Source organism: Gracilinanus agilis, chromosome 2 (genome assembly GCF_016433145.1).
Source record: "Gracilinanus agilis isolate LMUSP501 chromosome 2, AgileGrace, whole genome shotgun sequence".
Classification (NCBI taxonomy): domain Eukaryota; kingdom Metazoa; phylum Chordata; class Mammalia; order Didelphimorphia; family Didelphidae; genus Gracilinanus; species Gracilinanus agilis.
This window is the reverse complement of record NC_058131.1, coordinates 286,841,997-286,866,542: the sequence shown is the minus strand read 5'-3', so window position 1 is coordinate 286,866,542 and position 24,546 is coordinate 286,841,997. Positions and strand designations below refer to the sequence as shown.

The following is a 24,546-nucleotide window of genomic DNA, read 5'->3' as shown; positions in this document are numbered from 1 at the left end:
TTCTAAGAATTCCTAAAATTTTATTGGTAACAACCTGCTGGGCAACCAGAACTTAACAACTGCACAAGACATTGACTTTTAAAAAGTCTCCTGGGCTTCTGCCTTTGAGATGTGGCCAACTCTGAATGGAGTCTCTACTTACTAGTCTCAAAGAAAGAGAAGGAAGGTATATTCCACATAGTCCTGCATGGAAAAGGCTCAAAATAGGCCAGTTCCCTAAACCAGCCATAATCAGAATATTCAAACTGATAGTCAACAAATCAATTCAACTAAAATTCATTGAGAATCTACTACATGCAAGATGTTGGAAAGACCAAGAGAAAAATAAAATGGGCCCTGCCCTTAAGAGCTTACATTCTATAGGGTTGACTTGTAGATACTTAAAGAGGGCTATGCCGATAAAATCCCAGTGTTGTTCTCTTAGGTTATTATTTTATTAGTATACTTATTCAGACTGCACTTGGAATACGGTGTTTACTTCTGGGTATTCCAGTGGGAAAAATGCCTGGTAGGGGGGTAGAAAGAAGTGAGGAGTGGTCTCCCATCTAATCTAGGTCTCAATATTTCTCCTTTTTGACAGGATAGCTGCTCTAGTCACAAGACATTTATGCATCTAATACTTCTGATAACACCACTAGGTTTCCCTATTGTTGTCCTCATTGGGTATAAGACCATTAGATGCCTACTGAGAGTTAAAATTCAAACATTCCCTACCTCTACTTACCTATGAAGCCATGAGTGTGACTCATATTTTCCCCATCACAAAATTTAGTGGTGGCAAGATGAAAACCACTAACATTTGTTCATAGCATCAGTCCAAGACACATCACAAACTCTTCCAGATGCCTTAGAAGAATTGGTTAGCTCTAACCTCATTTTTCTAGTGTGAACAAGTCGTTATTTTCTCTCTGATGCAGATAACTTAATAGCTGTTTCCTGCCTTCAGGTACTATAAGCCAGTGGTTTGTAAGTTAGGTTTCACTAACTTAATTTTGAGGAATGTCTCGTTTTTGCTTAGTCGTGCCATTCAAAAGTAGACTCTGGCTAAATGAATGTCAGAGCTAGCCCAGAAAAATAATATGGTCCAAAGTACCATTTTGTAAATGAAGAGATCTAGAAAGAAGTGATATGGCCTAAAGCCACCCTGTGATTTTGTGGTAGAATTAGGTCCAGAATCCAGGTCTGAGATAAAGAACATGAGTTAAATTAGCTATTGATCTCACCTCTCATATTTATTTTGAAATGGTATAAATAGTGGGTCCAAACCTAAGTTTTGCCCAAATGCTTTCCAGTTTTCTTAGCATTTCTTATTAAACAAGGGAGTTCTTCCCCAAGTAATTTATGTTCTATTTTTCTCTCAAAAAAGTTCCTGCCCTTCAACAACCCTAACCCACATCTCTAGGGAATATGTTTTTCACAAGAGGGAGGGATCCAGGACAAAAGAGGATATGAGAAAAGTATGGTGAATTTCAGAGAAGTAGGAGGATTACTTATAATTAGCTTAAATAACATATGAAAGTATTTATGAACATTCCGGAAAGGTGATGCTCATGCTCACATACAAACATGCTCACATACAAACAACTCCAGAATAAATATGATGGTGCACTCTACAAATTTAACTTCACCAAGTTTAGAAAACCAAAAATCAGGTTTTTTTGGAAGTAAAAACACTACTTCATTCATTCTGAGAAGTGCATAAGAATATAATATTTACCATCATATCATACTCTATAATTTTCAAAATTCTTTTACACTCTCCCTTCATTGAATCCTCAATTTCTCACAATAACCTTGTGATGTAGGCAGGACAATAATTATTATTATGGTTCAGATCAGGAAATTAAACCCAACTAAACAAGTTATGGTATATGACTATGATGGAATATTATTGTGCTATAAGAATGAGCAAAATGGTTTCAGAAAAACCTGGGAAGACTTATATGAATTGATACAAGGTAAAGTTAGCAGAATCAGGAGAATGTTGTACATAACAACAACAATATTGGAAGGATAAATCAACTGTGAAGAATTCAGATACTCTGAGATCAAGATAACGATCCAAGCTAATTTCAAATGACCCATAATGAAAAATGCTATCCAACTCTAGAGAGAACTGATGAGCTCTGAATGCAGATGGAAGCATACTTTTTAAAATTTTGTTTTTATTGTTTATTTTGCTTATGTTTTCTTTTGCAACATGGAGAATATGGAAATATGTTTTGCATAATTTCATATGCATAGCTGATATCAAATTGTTTGCCCTCTCATGAGAGGCAGGAGGGAGGGAAAGAATTTGGCACTCAAATTTTTTAAAATTATTATCAATATTTTTACATATAGTTAGAAAACATTTAACAAAATAATTTTTTTTAAAAAGCAGGAAGGGAAGGGAAGCATAAGATAACAAATGGAAGATCCCATACTATGATCTATGTCTTCTCATTCTTAGTTCAGTGTACTATTGTTTCATTAATTAAATGGAGTTTACCAGATGATATAAGCCATATATAAATCTCCCAGACTGAAGTCTAACCTTGCTTATACCTCTAAGTCATCAAAAAAAATGTTTCTGTTAATAAAGAACTCAAAGCTGGTTCATGCCAAAGAGTCCTGCCCCTTCTAGCCAGTCCTCTGCTTTTTCTTTTTCTACTCTTCTAAATACGTCCATCCCTCACAGAACAGGGCCTTTAGTCAAACCCTTGGATTAGATATCACCTGGTAAGGCTAAGGCTACTTTTTACAGACTTTTTCTCTAATCATAATAACTGGGTTTTGAGATTGGAAGATGGTAGCTCCTAACAATTATTCTACAGCATTGATCCAAGTCACCTACTCCCTCCCCTTTACCTGGGACTACAAACTCTTTCAGGTACTTTAGAGGAAATGCTTAGCCCCAATCTCCTCTCAGGAGGATATGTAAACTTAAGATGGGAAAAATATTACATCTTTATCTTCACTAACCAATAACAATCTAACTAATAATCCTGTACTTCCTTCAACAACATATGTAGGCAACAATATGTCCTTAGGCTCCACCAGACATCCAAAAGGATTCATAATATAAGAGACTCAGGTTTTATAGCAACCTTAGAGACAAAATCACTAACATCATGCATCATGTGTGTTTCTTTTCAGGCAGGTCACGACCAAACCTCAGCCCAATGAGAATTTCCTTCTCTAGAATATCAAGAAAGCTAGTCTTTGGCATTCTGTTAGAAGGAGAGTTCTGCTTGGTTCTAGATTAAATCTCTTCAGTTCATTTAACAAAATACCTGAATTTGCTGCCACCTGTCTCTACCTGGTTTTCCAGAAAGGTAGCAGCACATAGACTTTCTGAGCATCTGGAAAATACATGTACTATTTCTCCTGCTCCTATAGGCAAAATATATCAGACTCATAGCACTTAAAGCTAAAAGAGACTAGTGTAGATCTAGAGTAAGCCATACCTAAAAAAGAATCACCATTATAGCACACATGACAAGTAATTATCTGGGCTGGGCTCTGCTCCCTCAAATGAAGGACCTCCTGGAGCATCTCATTCCACTTTTGGACAGTCCTCATTGTTAATACGTTTTCTGGACCTGTAGCTCCCAGTCCCTTCCTTCCTAAAACTAAGAGGGGAGAGAAGATAGGCTAGGGTCAGTGATGGGCAAACTATTCCCTTCAGGCCAGATCCAGGCCATAGTTTTCCCATCATTGCCTTATGCAATTCCCTAATCACTAAATCTGGATGTGGGGGAGTAGTGATTAGGGAACTGCTTAAGGCAATGATGGGCAAACTACTGCCTGGATCTGGCCCGTGGGGAATAGTTTGCCCATCATTGGGCTAGGTGGATAGATGGATAGATGAATGGATGGATGGAGAGGGGGTTAGAGAGAGTGGAAATTCTTGGTATTTTGTACCATGAAGGCTGATTTATAAGTTCACAGATTTTATGAGATCATCCCACTCCATTCCTAAAGTTGGGAAGCTTTGTGAACTGGTACTGGCACATGGAGAACTGGGACACGAAGACTAGATCATTTCACTCCTTTCATGATAGTTTTTGGAATAGCTAGATCAGACACTAGACCAGGCCTTCCCCTCGAGAGTCCTCAGGATTTCAGGGAAGAGGAAATCATTATTAAACTTTACTATGGATTTGGGAAAGAGAAAGGTTGAGTAAATGAACCTACATTTCCAAAGACTGCCTGCTACAACAATGCACATTCTAAAGGTGTGGGGTTTTGATGAGGGATGTAATCTACTACCAGAGGTCAAAGGAGCTTTTCCACCCTTCTTGGAAAGTGGTTCAGTCAAAGCAATGGAGACAGAGAGAGCAAGAATTCAGAACTCCAGTCTGGCTGAAGCAGAAAGAACAGCAAAGGGAAGTCCCCACACCCAAAGGAAAGGAACTGATGAAGAGGTGTTCCCAAATGCCCAGGAAAAGACTCTATAGACACATGGCTATAACTTAGTAGAGGAGTAAAGAACAGGAATGAAAGTAAATATGAATAACTGGTTTCCAACAACTTTTCCCTTTGGACAACTAAGAAAGGCAATGGCACCTAGACTAGGTCCCAATCTGTACATTAGAATCCTAAAATCTCAGAGCTACAATGAACCTCAGAGATCATTCAGTCTAACCCACTTAATTTTACAGATGAAGAAATGGGGCCCAGAGAGAGGGGAAGTGATTGCCCAAAGATGCACAATGAGTTGTTTAAGCCACTGATGAAGACCCTCTGGTTGGTTAGGGTTCTGCAGAGGCATGAGGATAGGGCCATGAAAAAAGGGTTTTTGCCAGGGGTTACTGGATAGAGTAGGGAGTGGGGTGAGGGGAGGAGAGGAAATAAATGGGAAGGATGGAAGCAGAACTCTTCCCAAAGAAATAAAGACAAGGCACATTCTCAGTTGGTTAACAACTTTATTAAGTGACATAATTAAAAATTAATTGAGTGTAAACACATTCTGGACACACTCCCCTCCCCAGGCCCTTAGCAGATGTTCCCAACTGCTCCATTAGGGAGAAGTAGAGAGGCCCAAGTCTGCCAGCTTCCAGGACCTACGGTCACTGGGCAAAGGGGGAGAGAGTACTGCGTACTAGTTTACAGAAAATCTCAGGATGTACATTCTGCCAGGGGGCCTGGCTTGCCTTAGGAAAGAAGCATGTGATGGGGATAGGAATTAGTCAAGGCAAAAGGGACCTAGCAAAGTCACTCTCTGGTAGCAGGCCAAGTCTCCCATCCCCAATTCCCAAAAAGAGATTCTCCTAAATAATCCCCTCTCCCCATCCACCCTGCACAACCCAGTTTGCCCAAGAAAACCTTCCCAGGACCATCTCAGGGAGAGATGGACATTAAGTCTCCTCTCCCCACATAAACCCCATAGCTACACCATCTGACTACAGGCCAAAGGCCAGGCTATGAGACCTCTGGCATTTGCCCATCTGGAGCAATTACAGAGGGGAATGGCCCAGGACACTATACCCCACTTAGAACCCGAATCCTATAGTTGGCACACATTACTCAGAATCTAGTGGTTCCTATTAGATGCCTTATGTGATCACAGATCACTGACATATGTCCTCTTGTCTAATGGACACCAGCAAATGCTTTCTACCCAGTGGGTACTGACAAATAGAGGCCCTGTACCCAGTTGACATTAACAGATGCCATCTGCTTAGTAGACATTGTCATATGAAGAAGACAAACTGTCTGGCAGATACTGAGAAATCTCTCCTTCCTAGAAGGTACTGACATACAGATGCCCTTTGGCTGCCCACTGGCTGGTGAGTGCAACATGCATAGATACTCTCTGTCCAGTAGACATGAGATTTCAAACTGAGAGATGCCCTCTGTCTGGTGGGTACTGATAAGATACCTTCTTTTGGGTAATCACTGGCATATACTTATGCTTACTAACTGGTAGGGATTGATACTTGGATGCCCTCTATCCAGTGGGTATGGACAGATGTCCTTCTTCTTCATGGAAACTGATACTGATAGATATCCTCTGAATTCTGGGCACTGACAGATATCTTTTTTCCAGCAGGCACTGAATGATATGCCAATTCCTACTTTCTAGTAAGTAATGGCACACACAAATGACCTCTGCCCAATGGATACTGAGATACACAGGTACAGTGCACTTCTGTCCAGTGAGTCCTGATACATATGCACAAATGAGTATTGGTGCCTTTATATACATATACAAAGAAGCTAGTTTACTGTACCATTCTCACCAGATGACCCCTTTCATCTTTGCCACCCATGGTCCTTGGCTCTGTGCTATCCATTCCTCTCATTCCCTTCCCTGAATTTGAAGCACAACTTGACCAATAGACTTTTGCCTTCTCCTTTTGGAAAAATCAGAAAGGAGTCACAGACACAAACCCATTGTTGCAATGGATGAGTCCCTCAAGAAATGAATATAGCAGAAAGGACTGACTAGTGGGGGAGTGTGGAATCATAGGATTTGGACTTAGAAGTGGCCTTGGGCCAGTGATGGTGAACCTTTTAGAGACCAAGTGTCCAAACTGCAACCTTTACATCACCTGTGAGCCCCTGCCTTACCCTAGACAGGGAAGAGAAAGAAGCACTCCCACTGGGCTCCTGGGCAGAGGGGCGGGTGAAGAAAGGAATATCCTCAGGCAAGATGGAGAAGGGGAGGGGAGCAGCTCCCTCTGGCACATGTGCCGTAGGCTCATCATCATGGCTTTAGGCCATCACTGGTCCAGCCCCCTCTTTCATAGATGAGGAAGTCAAGTGTCTTGCCCAAGGTCATACAGATAGTAAGCTGGGTGTCCAACTGAAGTCCTCTAGTGCAGTGATCAGCAAACCACAGCTCTCACCCAGATGCAGCCCCCTGAAATGTTCTATCTGGCCACGGACATTATTCCTAATCTGACGAATACAATGAGTAGGATACAGTACAATGAAACTTCGAAAGAGTTGCCTTAGAAACAGACTGACAGATGAGCATTTCCTTTCCTTTGGCCCCCTCTTTTAAAAGTTTGCCCATCACTGCTCTAGTGCAAACCCAGTACTCTTTCTATAAATCTCTCGGCTTCATCCAGCACCCTCTGCAGAGAGACCCAGGCTTTCTATTCCCAGATTACCACGGCCCGCAACTCTGTGCACAGCCTCTGTTTGCTATTTTTTTTAAAACTCTTAACTTCTGTCTTGGAATCAATACAAAGTATTGATTCCAAGACAGAAGAGTGGTAAGGGCTAGGCAATGGGGGTCAAGTGACTTGCCCTGGGTCACACAGCTGGGAAATGTCTGAGGCCAGATTTGAACCCAGGATCTCCTGTCTCTAGGCCTGGCTCTTAATCCACTGAGCTATCCATCTGCCCCATGTTTGCTATCTTCTTAAGGGCTCCCAGGTGTAGCCCATCCAGACCAGGGAAAAGATTTTTATCTGAAGCTTACAATTAGGAATTCTTGGGAAACTGTCTCCACTTTCTCCCAGGCTTGGTCTGGAGAATCCATTGCCAGGGAAGGCAAAGAAAATGGTTTCACTACCTTTAGATCACAGCTCCTGGCCCCAGCCTATCAAGGGTATCATGGCAGACAAAACAATACTCCAAGAAAGTTAGATTTCATCCTAGTTGAACATCTCTAATTTTCGTTCTCAACTCTGTCATAGAAGAAAGGCTAGTCTGGAGAGGGAGAAGATGTAACACACTCCTCCATCCCCACCAACATCTCTATACCTATATGGTATTACCCACATAGGGGTCTAGAGCTAGCACATGTGGAAAGGAAAGGAAGGTGGGGCAACTAGGGGGCCAATCTCCTCAAAGCTCTAGAAGAAAGAGCCAGGAACCTCCTGCCCAATGATCTGCATAGGAGAGGTACATTCTAGATGCCCAAGTACAACTGGGTATACCTTTACTGTGTTAACAAGGCCTGAAAGCCCAGTAGAGCTCATCAAATGCAAGGCTCCAGATGCTCTGAGTTGCCCTGCCTGAGAATAGCAAGGAGGATCTGGTACTAGGTGGAAAGATGAACAAAGATCTAATGCAGGACACTTGTCAGAAACAGAAATTTAGAACTAGTCAATGTCCAAGAGCTCCAAAGGGTAGAACATCGCAATGAGAACCCACACTTTGGAAGAGAAAAGAGGGACTTTTCAAGCCCAATGACATTCATTGGGTTAATGAATAAGAGGCTACTATGGGGATCAGCCATTCTAATCTATCAAACACAAGCCAGAGAGAATTAAAAGAAATCAAAAATGTTAAGAGAAGGAAAAGATCTTAAAGATCATCCCTTATTTTACATGTGTGAAAACTGAAGTGCAGAGAAAAGGGCCTTACTCAAAGATAGGGGACAACCAAGGTAGAGGATGGGACATGAGCACAGGGCCCCTGCTTGCCCATCAATGTCCTTTCTACTGAGACAAACTACCCACTTATTCCATTCAATGAGAAGCCATTGCACAAGTTCCAGAGGCCTGGTACTTAAAGGGATTTAGGATATCACACTGCTATGCAATGCTTCAGACGAAAAGCCACTGAGTTTGGAATTAGGAAGACCTGTCTTTGGATCCTCTCTCAGATACTAGCTGCGCAGTCCTGGGCAAATCCCTTAACTTCTACAAACCTAAATTTCCTCAACTGTAAAATGAGAGGGTTAGATTTAGCAATTTCTAAGGTTCCTGTTAGCTCTAAATCTATGAGCCTATGACCCTACCTCTGCACTGTACCCACTGTGGCTCAGGTTTCTGTGAAGAAGGGGAGGAGAGGAAAGAAAGGAAAACCTTAAGAACCTAAAGGCTCACCATAAACCTAGCCAGAGAGCCAAGTCACCTTCACCACACGGTCTAGAAGCAATGATCACTGGTTGGGAGGAGCCAGAGATATATCCTGCATGGGGGCACAAGATTGGACTAGATGACTCCTAAGATCCCCTTTCAATTCTGAGATATTATGAGACCTCTTCTAGAGGCTGCCAGGCACATCATCCCAGGAGACTTCCAAAGTCACCTCACTGGACAGAACAGCCCAGACTTGGGCTTTTAGGAATTAAGGACTATTGGCCACCTTTACTCCATAGCACTTGAACTCTAGGGGCTATGTTATTAACTAGCTGGGCAGCTAAAGATACCCAACAAACTGAGAAAAAGACACACTCCGCAGAGTGAGTCAGACCTAATGAGGTGGTCAGGCAGAGTGTACAAGTCCTGTGGTCACTGTCTCCCCTCAAGCCCGAGAAAAGCCCATAATCCAGGTTCTCCTTCCCCAAGGCCCCTCAACCACTCAGCCTCCCAGGCAAAGAGCTCATATCATAAGATAATGGAAAGGATCTGAGAATTCATCTAGTCCAAATTCCTCATTTTACAGATGAGAAAACTGAAATCAATCCAGAGATTTGCCCAGTCTCATAGAGAGTTAAGTGGCAGATCCAGGCTTTGAACCAAGGTCCTCTGACTTCAAACCCAGTGCTCTTCCCACAGTACCATGCTGCTGGAGCTCCAGGTCAGCTAAGAAGTCACAGCACTGGAACTTGCTGGCTATGGCAACGTCCTGCCACAAGGTGGCTCTATGACACATGCATAATTAGGAGGAGTAGATGATGCTGAGAGCTGGCCCTAGAAGCCCTCTCACCTTAGGCACTTCAGCCACCAGCAGGTGCCACCCAACACACGTTCCCAAGCTCTTGCTGATTTCTTCTCCCCGGGACAGGCAGTGAGCGTGAATCCCCAGCCCAGGACCACAACACTGATCCATACCCCACTAGCCCACCCACCTGCCATCCTTAGCAGATACTCACTGATGGGGGCATGAAGGGCTACATGTTCTTGGTAAGGGGTGTAGTATTTATACTGCTTGCCACAAAATTCACAGGTGTAATTACCAGTTTCTGTGGAAAAGAACAAAAACAGGTTGGGAGAGCCATCACTTTTTCTGCATTAACTCCCTTCTAAAGGAAAATCTGGGACTCCAAGTCATATTGCCTCCATTTTGGCCATTGTGCCCATTGCCCTTACCTCCTCCATTCCCAGAACCTCTGATTGAAGAAACTTAATTTTATTTGTCTTGGAATCAGGTCTCTGCACCATGTGCTGTTTGGCCCCATTAGAGTCAGCTCCTTGAGAGCAGTGACAGTCTGGCTTGTGTGTATTTGTACGTCCATAGTCCTTAGCACTGTGTCATTTACACAGTAAGCACTTGATAAAATATATTCTTTCCTTTCTTCCTTCATTCCCACACTTCTAAGTGATGAGATCCCAAAAGCTGGGTCTCTTTATAAAATTTCACATTTTTTTTCTCCTCTCTTTCTCTTTCCTTCCCCTTTCCCCCTTTCATTTTTATCACTTGAAGATAGAAGATAAGGAAAACAACTGAGGTAGAATATAATAACTACATACAAGAAACCCAACTGTTTCATCTACTGGCCCATGCCTTACACTGGCAAGATGACTAGCCCAGTTTGCAGACTGAGAAAATGTGAAGTGGAATTAAGCCTTGGGATCCTGGGCCTGAGTCAAACCAGTACTGAACCCTGTTAGCCTGCTTTGCCCCTTTCACCCTCCCTACAACTCTTTTAATAGCTTTTATGCCATATGCCCCAGAATTGTCTTTGGATGATGGCAGGACAACTCCATGTCCACAGGGACCCAGCCCCTGCTGTGCCCTTGAACCCTCTCTCCCAAGTGAGCATACTTGGCCCGATTTTCTGGAATGGCTCTGGAGGCTCCTCCTTTACTTCATCTGTAGCCACAACGGATTGATCAAAAGGGTCTGCAGGAGAACAAATGTCATTTAGCTTCCCAAGGAGGGCCGGGTCCCTGGTTACAGGAGAGGGGAGGAACAAGGGAAGAAGAGGCCTAGGACTTACCTGCCCGATTCTCTGGAGCTCCTTCGACACTAAACACTGAGCCCGGATAAGAGATGGCGGCAATAATAGAGGGAAGGAAGGAAGGAAGCAAGTGAGTGCTATTAGCTCATCCCAGGAAAAGAGCTCTGACCTCATCCCAGTGACCTGCAGCACCACCACCAACCTGTTCTTAGGAACCTCAGCATGCTTGCAATACTCAGCTACCTAAACAGAGGCCAAGAAAACTGGGATAGGAGAAGTAGAGCAGCAGAAAGAGTACCACCAAACCACGTCCCCAGGACCCGTCTCAACAGTCATCTCCATTACTCAGCCCAATAGGCAATATACTAGGCCCAGGGGAGTTGTGGTCAGGGTATGATGATGCTCTCAAGCCACTCCCATCAGGCTCACACTGATCTTCCTGAGGGCATCACACTCACAGTCCCCTTGCATGTGCCCAGAAGTCCCAAGCACTCCATCACTTTGCACCCCACAGACATAACAAATGGACTATTTAATTTATCTGTGGTCATCACTCAAGAGGGAGAAGGGTCTTTTCTATCTTCATTTGTGTCTTGGCCTGGAGCCAGGGCTGAGTTCTAGGTCAAGATTCAATAACTGTCATGGGGCAGGGAGGAAGGGGGAGAGATGGTTTCAAGAAATAACCACTGAGCCCACTGAAAGAGAAAAAAATGAAAAAGAGAGAAGGGAGACAGAAAAGAAGAAAGGTAAAGAGAGGAGAGAGCCTGTTAGGAACCAACTTTTCTATGAGGATGCAAGGGAGAGAGGCTATGAGTAGCCCACAGCCCATGCTACCCTGCACAAGAAAGCGGGGTGGGGAGTGGCAGTCCTAAATCCTTTCTGTTCAATCTCATAATCTCCAGAGAAGCCCCAAAGCAGGAATAGGACTCACCATCCACAGCATGCAGGTCTCGGTGCTCCTGAAAACAGCTGTAATATTTATATTTCTTTCCACAAATATCACACGTGTACCTAAAGTTGTCTGTGGGAGCAGTGGAGGGAAAACAGGAAATGTGAAAATCTTCTTGGTCATTCAGGGATGAAAGCAGCAGGCTGGCTGACCTCAGACAGGAATGGCTCAGGTAAATATTAGTAATATTAGTTATTCTGAGAGACTATAGGTTTCAGAGATAAAAAGGGCCTAAGAGAGCAACTAAACCAGTGATTCCCCCAGTGGGTGCTGCAGCGATCCTGGGTGGGGCAGTGATGGTCACAGGTGCATTTGGAGGCAGTGAATAACTGTAAGGAGGTGGTGATAGTATGTGTCAGGGGGCGCTAAGTAATATTTTTTCTGGAAAGGGGGCAGTAGGCCAAAAAAGTTTGGGAACCACTGAACTAAACCAATGTCAATATTTTATAGACGGAGAAACTAAGTTCTGGAGCAGGACAAAGCCAAAATTCAAACCTAGGTCCTCTAGCTCCAAGGCCAATATTCCTTTTCCTATACAGAGGTGTCAAACCTGGGACTCTAGAGTGTGTTTGAACCAGATTAAAATGTAATTGGGAAATATTTAACAAAATAGCCAAAAAAATACAGATAGTACACAGATAAAAAATACAGATAGAACACTGATAATATATGGTTTTCTAAGTCAATATGCAACCTGCGAAAAGTCTTTAGTTATTGTTTAGCTGTCCCCTTCTATTTGAATTTGATACTACTGCCCTCAGCCATGCCCATCATTACTTGAATTAGGAGTCCCATGAAAGAGTCCCCAGGCCATTGTGTTAGGGAACTGAGTATTAGGATATCACTCTCCTTACATGTTGTGCTGGCCTTTGACTACTGCATCCTATTCTCTCCTAAGCAGCTGTTTAACTCTATTGAAAAAGCAAGAACAGGCAATTAAATCTAAAAGAATTTACTGAGCTACTTTTCTTTTTTAACTGACAACTACCAGCCCAGATCTTCTCCTACCCTCATGGACTTCACAGCCTATTTGGGGAGAGCAAGACTCACAGTCAACAAATGATGAAGGAAAAATATGAAACGAATCAGAGACAGCTAAATGTCAACTGACAGAGCATTGGACCTGGAGTCAGGAAGACCTGTGTTCAAATCTGACACTTAAGTAACTTATCAGCAAAGTGCTCCTGGACAAGTTATTTAACCTCTGTTTGTCTCAGTTCCCACATCTGTAAAATGAAGATAAGAAGAGAATCTAACTCATAGGATTGTTGTTAAGATCAAACAAAATAATATTTATAAAATGCTTTGCAAATATCAAAGCACTCTATAAATAATAGTTTATTGTTGATGTTGTTATTATTAGAGACCCTGGAATCCAGTTCTGAATTATGTATTAGAGACTTCAGTTGCTATAAGTTTATTTGGAACTATGGGAGCTCAAACTGATCAGGAAGGTTTCCCAGAAGAGGGAAACAGAACACTCTAGAACCAAGTTTCCATGATTTTTGTGGAGGGAGAGGCTCAAGCAGGGTCTGAAGGGAAGCTAAAGGATGGGGAAACTAATTCACCAACATTTCCCCTCTACCTAGCTTCTTTCCTTTCATCCATGAAATGGAAGCAAAATATAAAGGGATAGAAAAAAGAACACTTGACAAGTGATTTTGTGATTCAGCTGTGACGTACTCTTTTTGATCTCATTTAGGGTTTTGTTGGCAAAGATACTAGAGGGGTTTGCCATTTCTTTCTTCAGTTTATTTTACAGATGAGGAAATTGAGGCAAATAGGATAAAGTGATTTGCCCAGGGTCACATAGTTTGTAAGTATCTGAGGCTGGATTTGAGCTCTGGGTCTCCTGTCTCCAGCCACCTAGCTGCCTCTATGACAAAGTGGTTAGGAGACTCAAGTCATAATCCCAGTTCCTTTTAATCTCTGCATCAGTCAATTCTCCTCTCTGGGTCTCAGTTTCCTAATCTACAAAAATGAAGGTTTTGAACTAGATGATTCCTTAAAATTTACTGATTCTCCTTCAAGTAGCCCCTTTCAGGTCCTCATTAGGAGATCTTATTCTTAGGGGTCCCCTTACTCTCAAATGTTCACAGGGAATAGCCAGTGACCACAAACTCAAACACAGGCGAAGCCACCCTCCTGCCACCTACCACAAATGCTACGGGTGACCAGGCGGTTTTCTCTGCAGGAAAGACTGTCTGCCTCTTAATTAATTGAGCTTGAAAACAGAGAGTGCATTATTCATATGCGCATTACAGTTACAGCCTTTCCCTTTAAATACTTTAGCAAACACTTAGGGAAGAGACTAATTGTTCCATATGTGGGGAGCCAATAGCCCCAATCCTGATTGATATTCTGAGCTTGGAAGCCAACAGCTATGGCTGTGGCAACCCACTGAGGGGATGGAAACTAGGTTTGCTTTGTGATGATGAAAGCCAAAGGTCTTAAATACTGCTGCAAACTAGACCTACGACCCTGGACAAAACACTTCCTTCTGTGTATTCCCTGGCAACCTCGGGATTTCTCAACCTTTTTATCCAACCCACGGCAAAATTTTCTTTTATATAAAAGGTTGAAAGACAGACTCTTTCCCTCTCTCCATTCCTCTCTTTCTCCCTTCTTCCCTTTTTCCCTCTTTCCCCTCTTCCTTCCTACCTTCCTTCCTTCCTATCTCCCTCTCTCCCTTCCTAACAGTGCAAGGTTCTACTCTAAAACTAACATACTCCATGACCAGACCATTGGATCACCTCTGCAGTAAAGGTGATTGGGTAGGAAGCTGGCAGCAGTTGCTTGGCCCCATGTAATTTGCTTGAGTGGGGGCAGGTCCTGGGAAAAAGGACAATAAGCATGGGCAGAAAAAATGAGTAACATTGAGCTGAGGGAGGGAAGAGCAATGGAGGAGGTAAAAATATCCCTGGCCATAAAGACCACAGCAACCAGAGTCTTTCCACACAAAGGAAGCCAAGAGGCGTACAAACCAGGCCATTGAGAGGAGGGCTGGAAAGGCACCAGTGACCCAAAATAGCAAAGGAAGGAAAGATTAAATAGGAAAGTTCTTTAAATACACGCAGAGGCAAATCAACAGAACAAGAAAAGAAGGGAGCTATTGAAAGAAGGGAGGACAACTGCAGGCTGAGGAGGACAGGAGAAGGTGCCCTCACTGAGCTCCAAGAGGACAGGCTGCAGACCTTCCTGTGACTTAGTGCTGGAAGGGACCATGGAGACCAGGTGGCCCAACCCTCTCATTCTGCAGAGGAAAAAACAAAGGCCAAGAGTGGGGGGAAACCATTTGTTCATGATCTTGGACTTGGTTTATTTGGGGTTTTGGTTTTATAAGATCATTTTATTACCTAAAATGAACAACATGGAAATACGTTTTACGTGATAATACATGTATAACTCAGATCCAGTTGCTTGCCAGCTCTGGGAGTGGAGAAGGAAGGGAGACAATTTGGATCAGAAAACTTATGTGGAAATTTGTTATTATGTGTAACTGGTGCAAATAAAAATAAAAACAGCAGCATATTTCAGGTCTTTGACTTAAAGAGATGCCATGGATCTCGGCCTCCACACCCCTCCCGCAACCCCCCAACCCTAAGTCCAGTGCTTTTTCCTTCTAAATACCACCACAAAAGGGAAGGCTATTGCTCTTTGTAATCTATTACTTAACCAAAGGAAGCCACTTTCTCCACATAAGCAGGTCTAAATCCTGAGACTACCCTTTCCAAAGCAAGGGATACAAATCAAGGAAAGGAGAGGGTGAACCCAGCACCTTCACTAAAACCACCCTCACTTGGATTCCCTGACCCAGTCTTCTCTCTGCCCCTCCCCCTCTTCCCCATGAAGACAGCAAGATACTTACTGCCCTGGGAAGCTCCTTCACCTGAGGCTGCTTCAGTGTCTGTAAGAGAAGAGGGGATGACAGATGAGTTCATGTAGGTAGAGAGCACACTCTGCTCTGTGAGAGGGAGCAGAAGACTAGAAAAGCTGCTTTTGAGACATAGGAAAGAGGCACATGGGAGTGTGGCTGGCACTGCTTTGACAAGGGATAGCAGATCACTTTTCCCACTGCCATCAGACCACTTTCCATGGTCCTAATCTGACTCTCTTGATCTCCTTCCCTGCTTCAATCACAGGTAATGTCCTTGCCCAGAGGCTCTAGGCCTGAATCTCTCCCGTGAAATATAGGGATGAGCTTAGCAGGAAAGCACAACACCAAAAAGCCATGTTACTAATCCGGCCTTGGGGCACCCTGAGGATCAAATGTTTATTGAGTATATTATGGACAGGAAGAACTCTGACCTAGGAAGCATGGGTCCTGCCCCCCGGGGAGCTTCAATACAGTTAAGCAGCTGAAATAGAAAATCACAGAGACCACTGGCATTACTTAAGCATCCAATGAGTAGAACATACCTAGAAAGACTAGCCTGTCAGTCCAATCAGGCACTCATAGAGGGGAAATCTGAGGGCATCCTAGGCAGACTTTGACAAATTCAGGATTTGTACCAGTTACCAGTTAAGCTGGACAGATTGCTGGTCATGATGCCAGTCAGCTGGCTCCCCCCCTCTCAACAGCCTTGAGTTTCCTCAGTTCACTACCTGCATCACCCTCTATAGGTCTCAGAACAGGGCAGGCTCTTTTCTCCCCATTTCAGGGGACCCTGCATTCTCTACAGCCTCTCCCAAATAGAAATCAAAGCTCCAAGACGTTTATTTTGCCCAGCTTGCAGCCAGTATGAGGCCAGAGCAGGGTCAGAAGGAGAGGTGGTGAGAGATGAAAGCAGAAGGGGAGAAGGAAATACTGGAACCAGTTTCTCATCCCATCCCACTCCACCCCCTCCCTTCTTGCACCAATCAGAGCCCAAAGCCAAAGCTACAGAAAAGCTTCCTACCTCGATGTGCTCGCACATGGGTCTGGAAACAGTTATAATATTTGTATTTCTTCCCACATATTCCACACTCGTAGGACCCTGGAAAACAGCAGAGGAAAGGACAGGTCATTCCTTTTTATCTGCCACCAAAAGCCATGCCCAGCTGCAGGAAGATGACAGAGAATGACCTAGTCCAGGAATCTGGCAGGCAAGGCAGTCCCCAGACTCCATTGCTCACTTGGGCATAGAATACATGAACAAACTTTAAGAACACTCAATCTCAGTTACCCACTTGTGGGTGAGGACTTTTGTCAGCATCAGCCTGGGACTGCCTCCCCTAGCTGGCCTCTTCTTCAAGTCTAGCCAGAAGGAACAAGGGCCACAATGGGAGGCAAACATATACAAATCTAATTGCAGGTAAGATGAGTACCTAATGCTCCAAACACAAATGCATGTAAACTTGCTGGGGTTCAACCTTTTTTTTTTAACTGATCCCATCTCATGTTATTTGAAGCTATATTTCCTTTTGTGAATATAAGAATCTCTAGTCCTGGCTCCATTATGAACTAGCTATGTGATCTTGGGCAAGTCTCTTAGCTTCAGTTCCCTTTCTATAAAAGTAGACGATAGTTGCTCTAACCGCCTCACATATACTAATATGACCAAAAAGGAAAATGACAAATGTTAGCAGAGATGTGGGAAAATTGGGACCATGATGTTTGTGAAGTTGTAGACTGACTCAACCATTCTAGGGAGCAATTTAGAACTGTACCCAAAGGGCTATAAAACTAGCAATATCACTACTAGTCTGTATCCCTAAGATATCCAAACAAAAGGAAAAGAAAGAAAACCTATATGTGCAAAAATATTTATGCAGTTATTTTTGTGGTGCCAAAGAAATGGAACCTGAGGGGATGCCCATCAATTGGGGAATAGCTAAATAAGTTGGGTTATGATTGCGATAGAATATTTTTGTGCTATAAGAAATGATGACCAGGATGGTTTTAGAAAAACCTAGAAGAATATACATAAATTGATGCAAACTAAAATGAACAGAACCAGAAGAATTATACACAGTAACAGCAATATTGTATGATGATCAAGTGTAAATGGCTTAACCATTCTCAGCAATATAGTACAATGATCTAAGATAATTTCAAAGGATTTATGACGAAAAATGCTCTCTATCTCAGAAAAATAACTGATGAAGATCAAAGCATACTTTAAAATTGTTTTGCTGTATTTGTCTTGGGGCTTTGGGGGGGTCCCATATTTTCTTTCATAATATGAGTAACATGGAAAAGTTAAAACTCTTATAAAAATTTTCTTGCTGTCTCAGGGAGGGCGGGAATTTAGAACTCCAAATTAAAAAAAAAAAAAAACAAATGTTAAAAGTCATTTTTATATGTAATTGGGAAAAAATATTTTTAAAAATTATAATAGATGTGAAATCACTCTGAAAAGAAGAAACAAAAAAATAACTGTAAAAATGCACAATATTATCATTTGTTATTAATGTTGTGGCCCCAAAGATACCCACTATTTAGGGAAAAACAAAAAGTTCTTTCTAAGGGACTCCTTGCTACAAATGCCATGCACATATATTTGCCAGGAGTCAGGAAAATATTAAACTAGTTTTCTCCATAGATAAAACTGCACACAAAAACCAAAAGGAAAAAAATAAGGTAACAAACAGAACCTTTCCAAATCCTTCTGGTACAAGAAATCTCTCTCTCTCTCTCTCTCTCTCTGTCTCTCTCTCTCTCTCTGTCTCTCTCTCTCTCTCTCTCTCTCTCTCTCTCTCATTTTGAACTTAAGAACCATCAAATAAAATAAATAATTCCATATGGCTTGTGCACACAGCTGCCAATCTGTCCAGCTTGCTTCTCCCTCCAAGTATACAAAAATTCAACATATTATAGTCAGAACTCTCCTATTCATCTTTATTTCCTACTAATCTTCTATGCATTTTCAATTAATTTTTTTATTCTTAGAAAAATTTTCCATGGTTACATGATTCATGTTTTTACTTTCCCCTTCACTCCCTCAAACTCCCCCTTACCCCATAGCTAACTCGAATTTCCACTGGTTTTAACATGTGTCATCAATCAAGACTTATTTACATATTACTGAAAGCTGCTTTGGTGTGGTCCTTTCGGGTCTACATCCTCAATCATGTCCTCATCAACCCAAGTGTTCAAGCATTTGTTTTTCTTTTGTTTCCTCCTCTGTAGTTCTTCTTCTGCATGTGGGTAGCGTTCTTTTCCATAAATCCCTTAGAACTGTCCTGGGTCATTGCATTGCTGCTAGTACAGATGTCCATTACATTCGATTTTACCACAGTATATCAGTCTCTGTGTACAATGTTCTTCTGGCTCAGCTCCTTTCACTCTGCATCAATTCCTGGAGATCTTTCCAGTTCACATGGAATTCCTCCAGTTTATTATTCCTTTGAGCACAATAGTATTCCATCACCAGCATATACCACAGTTTGTTCAGCCATTCCCCAATTGAAGGGCATACTCTCGCTTTCCAGTTTGTTGCCACCACAAAAAGCGCAGCTATAAATATTTTCGTACAAGTCAGTTTATCTATGATCTCTTTGGGGTACAAACACAAAAATGGTATGGCTGGATCAAAGGGCAGGCATTCTTTTATAGCCCTTTGGGCATAATTCCAAATTGCCATCCAGAATAGTTGGATCAGTTCACAACTCCACCAGCAATGCATTAATTTCCCAATTTTGCCACATCCCCTCCAACATTCATTACTCCCCCTGCTATCATTTTAGCCAATCTGCTAGGTGTGAGGTGATACCTCAGAGTTGTTTTGATTTGCATTTCTCTAATTAATAGAGATTTAGAGCACTTTCTCATGTGCTTATTGATTCTTTTGATTTCTTTATCTGAAAATTGCCTATTCATGTCCCTTGCCCATTTATCAATTGGGGAATGGCTTGATTTTTTTTTACACAATTGATTTAACTCCTTGTATATTTGAGTAATTAGACCTCTGTCAGAATTTTTTGTTATAAAGATTTTTTCCCAGTTTGTTGTTTCCTTTCTGATTTTGATTGCATTGTTTTTGTTTGTACAAAACTTTTTTAATTTAATATTTTAATTTAATAATTTAATTTAATTTAATTTTTTCTAACTCTTGCCTGGTTTTAAAATCTTACCTTTCCCAGAGATCTGACAAGTATACTATTCTGTGTTCATTTAATTTACTTACAGTTTCCTTCTTTATATTCAAGTCATTCACCCATTCTGAATTTATCTTGGTGTAGGATGTGAGATGTTGATCTAAACCTAACTGGGTCTACAATTCTATTCCACTCATCCTCCCTTCTGTCTCTAAGCCAGTACCATATTTTTTTTTAAAACCCTTAACTTCGGTGTATTATCTCATAGGTGGAAGAGTGGTAAGGGTGGGCAATGGGGGTCAAGTGACTTGCCCAGGGTCACACAGCTGGGAAGTGGCTGAGGCCGGGTTTTAACCTAGGACCTCCTGTCTCTAGGCCTGATTCTCACTTTACTGAGCTACCCAGCTGCCCCAGTACCATATTGTTTTGATGACCGCTGCTTTATAGTATAGCTTAATATCTGGTACTGCTAGGCCACCTTCCTTCACATTTTTTTTCCATTATTTACCTTGATATTCTTGATCTTTTGTTCTTCCAAATGAACTTTGTTATAGTTTTTTCTAATTCAGTAAAAAAGATTTTTGGTAGTTTGATACGTATGGCACTAAATAAATAAATCAATTTGGGTAGAATGGTCATTTTTATTATGTTAGCTTGTCCTACCCATGAACAGTCAATGTTTTTCCAATTGTTTAGATCTAGTTTTAATTGTTTAGAAAGTGTTTTGTAGTTCTGTGTTGTAGACCCAGTTCTCTTGCTTTCAGGAATATTGTGTTCCATGCCTTCTGGTCCTTCAATGTAGATGCAGCCAGATCCTGTGTTATCCTAACTCTGGTTCCCTGATATCTGAATGACTTCTTTTTAGCAGCTTGTAATATTTTTTCCTTGGTCTGGTAGTTTTTGAATTTGGTTATAATATTACTGGAAGTTGTCAGTTGTGGATTAAATGTAGGAGGTGATCTGTGGATTCTTTCTATTTCCACTTTTCCCTCTTGTTCGAGAACTTCAGGGCAGTTGTCTCTGATAATTTCTTGTCAGATGGTGTCTAAACTTTTTCTTTTATCATGATTTTTTGGCAAACCAATAATTCTTAAATTGTCTCTTCTAGCTCTGTTCTCCAGATCTTTGGTAGAATCAATGAGGCATTTCATATTCTCCTCAAATTTTTCATTTTTTAACATTTTGTTTTATATATTCTTGCTGCCTTGTGAAGTCATTTGCTTCTAGTTATTGAGTTCTATTTTTTAAAGACTGAATTTCATCCCTGGGTTTTTGGTCCTCCTTCTCCTTCTGGTCTGATTTTCTTTGTAGATCATCTTTTGCCTTCTTTGCTTCATTTTCAAGCTGGCCAATTCTGGCTTTTAAAACTTTATTTTCTTGTTTTAGTTCATGTATTTCCTTTTTCAAATTGTCTTTAGCCTCTCTTGCCTCTCTTGATTGCTTTTTGAGTTCCTGAAGTTCTTAAGTTAATTGAATTTTGAGATCTTCCAAAGCCTGTGTCCAGTTTGCTGGAACTACTTCCTCTTCTTCTATTTCTATTTCATTTGTTCTCTTTTCACTTCCTTGAAAGAAGCTGTCAATTGTCATTTCTTTTCTCTTTTTCTGTTGCTTACTCATATTTTTCCTTCCTTGTTCTGGTAGTTTGAGCAGATGTATTTAATGATCTTTGATGAAAGATCTTCCCCCAATCTGGCAATGGAGGTTTGTAGTTACTTTCTCTGCCCTTTGAAGACTTCTTGTCTGTCCAATTGTTGGGATTAATCCTTTATTGATTGGATTAATTTTACTGCTTAATCTGCCCTGAGGCTAAAACCTCAAAAGGAGGGAAAAACAAACAAAAAAAATGGGAGACAAGAAGGAGTATTTTTCACTGAACTGAGCTCTCCAGCAGTGGGGTCCCCCTGTGCTATCCACTGTGTTTGATCTGGTTTTCTTTCCTCTTGAAGCCCTGCATTCTCTATCTCAGTATGAGGAAGCCAAGCTGTCTGCGGTCTGGGGTTTGGCTCTCTCTAAGCCACCATCTTCTGGGTGTTTTTGCTGTGTTTCTCTAGTTTTCTCCTCCAGTCACCTCTCCAGTGCCTGTGTTTATCTCTCCGAGTCAGGTGCCAGCAAAGCCCTCTCTCTGGACCAGTGTGTCCACCCGCCCTGAGATTTCCCCAGCCACTAGAGACTCAGCACAACACATGGGGGAGACGTCCTAGGATTCCCCTTCTACTCCCTCAGACCTGACAGTTCAAGAATTGAAGCCTTTTTCTTGTTGTACCTCTTTAGTTGTGCTGCAGTAGGGTTCCCCCTGCTCTGTCCCATTATTAGATTTAGTCCTCTTTCTTCTCAAAGCGCATTGTTTTCTATGTAGGTGTGTAAGGGTGAAGAGGTTTTTTAAGATTTGCTCTGTTCAAGCCGCCATCTTCCCGGAAATCCTCTGGTCATAGTCTTGAAGGATGAATTGTAATGAAATGACTGTGATCGGGGAATCAGGGTTTCAATTTCCAAAAGAAAAATCGTCAGCAAGCCCTCTAGACCAGATCAGAGCTGGGTTTTCTCCCTCTATGCATTTTAAAAAAAAACTGCTTTAATGACTTTCTTTTCCTACTTTTTACTGCTATACCCCACTCCCTTGGAAGATTTTAGTCATCTCTGGTCCCACAGGGAGAGTAGAAAGAACTTAACAACAACTAGGGGGCATAGTAGATAGACCACCAGATTAGGAGTCAGGAAGACTCATTCAAATTCTGACTCAAGTCACTTAAAAGCTTTATAACCTTAAACACGTTACTTAACCTCTGAAACCTCTTCAATCTCCACATCTATAAACTGGGAACAATAATAACTCCCTCCTCTCAGAGCTGCTGTGAGGGACACTACCTTAGGCCCTCAGACACTCTCAGAGAAGCAGGCAGAGGGGATTCACTCATTGGTACTTTCCCAGGGAACTTTAAGTGGCTTGGCCACATCTCAGGTTCTTCCAGAAATCATTGATATAGTAGTCAAGTGATCTGAGTTTCCATAATTTGGGTTTGAGGTAATAGGCCCAAAACCTCAGAACACGGAAGCCTGATTGCCTCTCCCAGGGTGGGACTGTCTTTTGTCTCACTTTGTAACCTGAGCGCAAGCACATTGCAAGCATTTAATATTTATTGACTGAAATGGTCAGCTGGAACCGAGGTTGTTATAGTCTAAGGTCCTAGGGCTTCTCTGGACTTCCATTTCCCAACTCTGCAAAAATTAGTAAATTAGACTGAGCCTATTCTCAAAGGCTCCTCCCAGCTTTCATATTCAATAACTCTATTCACTGTCTTTTGATGGTGCAGGTATTCTATCCAATCCCACCCACCAGAATATAAACACCTATAGACAGTGCCTGCCTTTTCAAGGGGAATTTCTGGGCAGGAAGAGAACTCTTAATTTCGCTCCCACAATTCAATCTGTCAAAGAGCCAAGCATTAAAGAACTTAAAGATTTTTGGTACTTCTATTTATTCCCAAATGATAAAAACAAAAGCTCAAACTGATTATATTTCATTTTTTTCCTCTAATCTTTAAGAAAAAACAAAACCAAAATCAAACATCTTGCTTGTTCAGGGCCTATGTGTTAAATAGGCCAATTTCCTTGCTTTCTAGAACCCAATCATCCTGAAGTTTCCCTAGGAAAAGCAACCAGGACAAGAAAAAGTAAAATAGAGCTGACTTCAGGGCCATCTTCTTAATATATAAAAGGCTGCCCCAAACCACACCCCTTTCCTAAACCAGGGACTAGGTTATGGGTTTACATCCATATTACAAAGGGATCTGAGAGACAGGAGTTCTAGCCCATTTTTTTACCACTAACTTGAGCCAATGACAACTGAGACCTCAGCCAAGTCACTAGCTAGAACAGTTTTCCCGACATTAGCACTGGAGAGCTTTTGCCTACAGGCACAGGCTGGTGTGGAAGACTGCTGCCAATGGAAATCAAGAAGCCAGCCAGCAAGGAATAGACAGGTGCCATAAAGGGCGCCTATCCCCCTGCCCAGTTGGCTGATGCTCCATCTGTGTTGGAGTCTCTGGGAGCATGGCTTGCCAAACACAGGCTTCAGGGCCAGGCAAGCTAAACTGAGACCAAAGAAATCATCATTCCACCATCCCAAACCCAAACTCCCTATATCTGATGCCTATACCATTGCTGAAAGCCCCTGGCCTGAGTCAGAGCACTGAGGAGGACTTTCTCTCATGATTTCTGACAAAGCCTCCCCGACCTCCCAACCCCAGCATTCATTTGAGAGTCCCTTCCTCACAAATACACCTTTATTCACTCTAAAACCAACACCTATTTCAAATAAGGGTCGAACTAGATGATGTCAAAGATCCCTTTTAACTCTGAATTCCACAGTGATAAATTACACAGTCGAAACCTAGGAAATCATTTTCTTGCACCCAGTCTCACGTCTCTGAGGTCCCTTCCAACATCTGGAGGTTCCAAAAATTCTGTCCAGACAGGATAGGGTATTCCCAGAACTTCTCTGAGACAGAGCAGTGTCCTTCTTCCCAGTGAGCAGTCCTTCCCCTCAAAGGTCTAGAATGGTCAACCAGATTCATGCCAAGGAAAGGATACCAAGTCCTGTCAGCCATTCTATGGTCTTATCTAGGAAGGTGAGAACAGCTAAAAACAGCTGCTAGGAAACATATCTATGACTTCAGGTATCTTCCGGGACCCATTCTGAGTCTCTTATAGTGTTCCACTTAAAACCATCTCATAAAACCTTAATGCTTGAACTTAAAAGTCATCTGGTTCCACCTCCCACCCAATG

General features: G+C 42.1%; 1 protein-coding gene across 1 annotated transcript in view; it reads right to left on the bottom strand.

The window, feature by feature from the left end:
- Window positions 1–24,546, bottom strand: part of ZNF618 (zinc finger protein 618) — a 92,598-nt gene that overhangs the window by 19,620 nt on the left and 48,432 nt on the right. The window contains exons 3-8 of the mRNA XM_044664091.1: window positions 16,640–16,717; window positions 15,610–15,648; window positions 11,724–11,813; window positions 10,832–10,867; window positions 10,657–10,734; window positions 9,764–9,853 (exon numbers count right to left, since the gene is read on the bottom strand). Of these exons, the coding sequence (XP_044520026.1) occupies window positions 9,764–9,853; window positions 10,657–10,734; window positions 10,832–10,867; window positions 11,724–11,813; window positions 15,610–15,648; window positions 16,640–16,717 (411 nt within the window). The remainder of the gene's footprint in view (window positions 1–9,763; window positions 9,854–10,656; window positions 10,735–10,831; window positions 10,868–11,723; window positions 11,814–15,609; window positions 15,649–16,639; window positions 16,718–24,546) is intronic.